This window comes from Scardinius erythrophthalmus (assembly GCF_964197995.2).
Source record: "Scardinius erythrophthalmus genome assembly, chromosome: 23".
Lineage (NCBI taxonomy): Eukaryota > Metazoa > Chordata > Actinopteri > Cypriniformes > Leuciscidae > Scardinius > Scardinius erythrophthalmus.
In genome coordinates, this window is record NC_138243.1 from 4,918,544 (window position 1) to 4,922,540 (window position 3,997).

The window sequence follows — 3,997 nt, forward strand, 5'->3', positions numbered from 1 at the left end:
GAGTTTGTGGTCTAAGGGAGTAAAACTGAGAGCAGAACAGGTTGCCAGGCACTGATGTTGCTGTAAACTTTGATTACACCACAATCACATCTGTGACAAGCTGGCGAAATTATGTCATTACGAAGTGTAAAATTAAAGGATTAGTTCACTTCAAAATTAAAATTTCCTGATAATTTACTCACCCCCACGTCATCCAAGATATTCATGTCTTTCTTTCTTCAGGTGAAAAGAAATGAAGGTGTTTTGAGGAAATTATTCCAGGATTTTTCTCTATATAGTGACTTCAACGGGTTGAAGGTCCGAATGTGAGTTTCAGTGCAACTTCAAAGTCTCCCAGCCGAGGTTTACAGGTCTAATCTAGACAAACCATCACTCATCACTCACACTCACTAAAACAAAAAACTGATATATACTTTTTAACCACAAATGCTCGTCTTGCACGTCCATGACTTCACGCATTACGTAATCATGTTGGAAAGGTCAGTCTGTAACCTGACGTATGTGGAAAATGTAGGGTAGGGCGAAAAACCAACGTCAAAATTGTCCGACATCGTTGTTTTACCTTTTATGAATGTATTTTCTTTGCACGTTCGCTTCGTAAAAACTAGGTCTGTACTTGCGCCTACGTCACACGTGACCTTTCAACGTGATTATGTAATGTGTGGCGCATCGCAGAGCTAGTGCAAGATGAGACTTTGTGGTTAAAAAGTAGGCCTATATACATTTTTTTTTTTTTTTAAATGACCGAAGGTTTAGCTAGATAAGACCTTTATTCCTCGGCTGGATCGTGTCGAGACTTTGAAGCTGCACTGAAACTGCAATTTGGACCTTCAACCCGTTGATAACCATTGAAGTCACTAAATGGAGAAAAATCCTACAATGTTTTCCTCAAAAACCTTAATTTATTTTCGACTGAAGAGAGAAAGACATGAACATCTTGGATGACATCTTGAGCCCCTAAAGGAACATGATGAAGGAAAAAATATGAGATGGAGGAAAAATGATTTGTCAATGCTATTGCGTTCTCTCGCAAATGTTTTGCATTCCCCCGAGAAACTTTGCGTTCCCTCGCAAAAACGCTTGCGTTCCACCAAGAAACTCAAAAAGAGAAAAGAGAAAGAGCTTAAAATGTTTTGCGAGTGAACGCAAAGTTTCTTGGTTGAATGCAAACATTTGTTAGAGAAGCATTGACGTATTGTTTGTCCTCCCATCTCATGTTTTTTTCCACCACCATGTCCCTTTATTTTCTCCACAGAAAATTAGGTCAAAAAATAAGCAAAGAATGTATATTTTGCTGACTCTTTTGCATAATTGCATATAATGTTGGTGGATGGGACTAGTGCAGTCAGGCTCCTAAATGAAAAGGCATCATAAAAGTATCGAATAAAGATCTTCCCCTCCAGTAAGCGAATGACTTCAGGAATATTGCGCATTGAGTCATATGAACTGCTGTTTGTCATTTTGGACATTACCCCGTTTACTTAATATGGAAAAGAGCGCCCATTCTTCTTTAAAAAAATGTTTTAACATTTGTGTTCCACAGAAGAAATAAAGCCTTAACGGTTTACCACATTTTCATTTTTGGATGAACTCTTTCTTTAAGATATCCGAGTAAACAACAGTTGTCCCACTAAATTCCAACGTCCTTGTCTTCAGGTGTAAACGGTGCATTAAAACCATCCGCAAAATGCTTTGGTTTTCCAAACACACTTTGGTTTTTCACATGACCACACATTTGCCCTTCAGCTTCTCAGCTCGTTTTTGCTGCTTGCTCTTCTTGCTGTCGATCTGAAGGCTCACAGTCCTGCGTTTCTCCAAGTTCAGAAGCTCCTGAAACAGCTCCTTGACGTTGTGATTGGTCTTGGCTGAGGTCTCCATGAAGGCACACTTCCACCTCTTGGCCGTGGCCTCTCCGTCCCCGCTCTCCACTTCACGGCTGTTCAGCTCGTCGTTCTTGTTTCCCACCAGCATGATCGGGATGTTCTCGATGTCTCCCTTAATCAGGCAGATCTGCTCGAAGATGGGCTTGAGCTCCTCCAGAGACTGTTTGCTGGAGATTGAGTAGACTAGGATGAATGCGTGGCCTTTAGAGATGGACAGGCGCTGCATGGCGGGGAACTGGTGGCTGCCGGTGGTGTCCGTGATCTGAAGCGTGCAGATGCTCTTGTCGCAGCTGATAACCTGCCTGTAGGTGTCCTCGACGGTGGGGATGTAGCTCTCGCGAAAGGTTCCCTTCACAAAGCGCAAGACCAAGGAGCTTTTGCCCACTCCGCCGGCTCCAAACACAACCACCCGGTAATCATTGCTTTGTTCTGGCATAGCGGCGCTTAGAAAGACCTGGATGGAGGCAAAGTGAAAGGAACGCGTATGAAATACAAGCACCAGAAGTTTGACATCCCATCGACAACACTGTATTTGCATTATAAATCATGAAACGAGACAAACATTATATTATAATATTATTATGATATTACATTATTTTAAGTCTGTTTTAAAACATGATTTCGGTAGCCTACAGAGAGCTTTCTACAATATAAACATATAAAAAATAAAGTAAAGTAGGCCTAGGGGTTTAACAATATATCGTGTCACAATATATCGCAATACAAAAATGCATCGATATGTATAGAGACAATATGTATTGTGGATAGTTCACCCAAAATGAACATTTCTGTGTCAGTACTACATTAAACTACTATATATATAATGTTGAATATAATGTATAATAATGCAAAGGGGGAATATTTGTGTGTCCTGATAATGCCGTATGTCTGATGTTACCAGTAAAAAGTGGCCTACATTATTTTAAATATATCTACTACAAGTGCAAGTATATTCGTCTAAAATAATTCTGTATTTTCAGCTCCAGAATCATGAAAAAAAAAATTCTTCTGGTGTCTCTATTGGGTTTCCAGCACCAAGTCCGAGCCTATTCATTTACACACACAATTTAACACCAAATTTAGCGTGTCAATCGACTGTACATTTTTGGTTAACTTTTAAGGCTACCATATGTCTTGGAGTATCGCAATAATATCGTATCGTGAGTTCAGTATCGCGATATGTTCGAATCGTGACATGAGGGTATCATTACACCCCTAATGTAAAGCATTCAAAATTCATGCAATTCGATATCAAAGTAAACTCAGCTTTCTTATAATGAGAGTCAGTGGAGATACTGGCCAATGAGACCTCTGCCAGTCTGACATGTAGGTTTCCCTGATCAGTTCATCCAGCAGGACGAATATAAAAGCCTCAACACAGGAGCAGCACATGCTCAGTGAGCACATGGATGCAAGCAAAATCGGGACATATATCTGAATGCGTCTTTTATTTGACGGTAAACGGGTCAGGATGTGATGCAGCGCTGTTTGATGGTGGAGGCAGAATGCGCAAAACAACACCAACAGAAAACGGCACTAAACTGTGAGTACCACTTAGGCTACTATACCTTTGATATTCCTTGTTTTATAATAAATTATATAGGCTATAATAAATACGGTGTATTTAAAATAATAAATAATACATAACCCGATTTGATTCGCTGGTTTGAATGGATGCGCTTCAGAAACTCACCTAAATGCTGATGTACAAAGGCGTGATTTTAAATTCCCGTCGTCATGTCGTGGTGGACGATGGAGATGATGGGATATGGGTTGTTTTTCCTGAGGTCTCCGATCCCTCTAAAGGTCCATCTGAGGCATGACTGTGATGTTTAAAGGGAGCGTGTGTTTCCTGAGTGTCTGCTGACTCTCTCCCGTTCTCTCCCCGTGACGTCATCATCTGGGATTTCAGCCCGTTGCAAAACACACACGAAGCCCTGCCTCATTATATTCCTCATACTCATCATCATCAGACCCTTTCGCTTTTATAGTGGGCTGTATATATATAATTCAGCTGTAGATGTGCGTTAGGCTTTTGTGAAGTTAAGAAATGTAAGATTAAAATTAGAATTTCACTCTAAATGTAAACAGAGAGCAATGGCATTATTGAATGG

The 3,997-nt window shown here is 40.4% G+C and overlaps 1 protein-coding gene across 1 annotated transcript; it reads right to left on the reverse strand.

Annotated features, from left to right (window-relative positions):
• Positions 1-1,719: 1,719 nt before the first annotated feature.
• Positions 1,720-3,714, reverse strand: diras2 (DIRAS family GTPase 2; the record flags this gene model as incomplete). Its single annotated transcript, XM_081353649.1, has 2 exons — positions 3,577-3,714; positions 1,720-2,337 (listed from the first exon to the last, which is right to left on the reverse strand). Exon 2 carries the CDS (start codon positions 2,317-2,319, stop codon positions 1,720-1,722), a length of 600 nt encoding a protein of 199 aa, XP_081209775.1. The 5' UTR covers positions 2,320-2,337; positions 3,577-3,714.
• Positions 3,715-3,997: the final 283 nt, after the last annotated feature.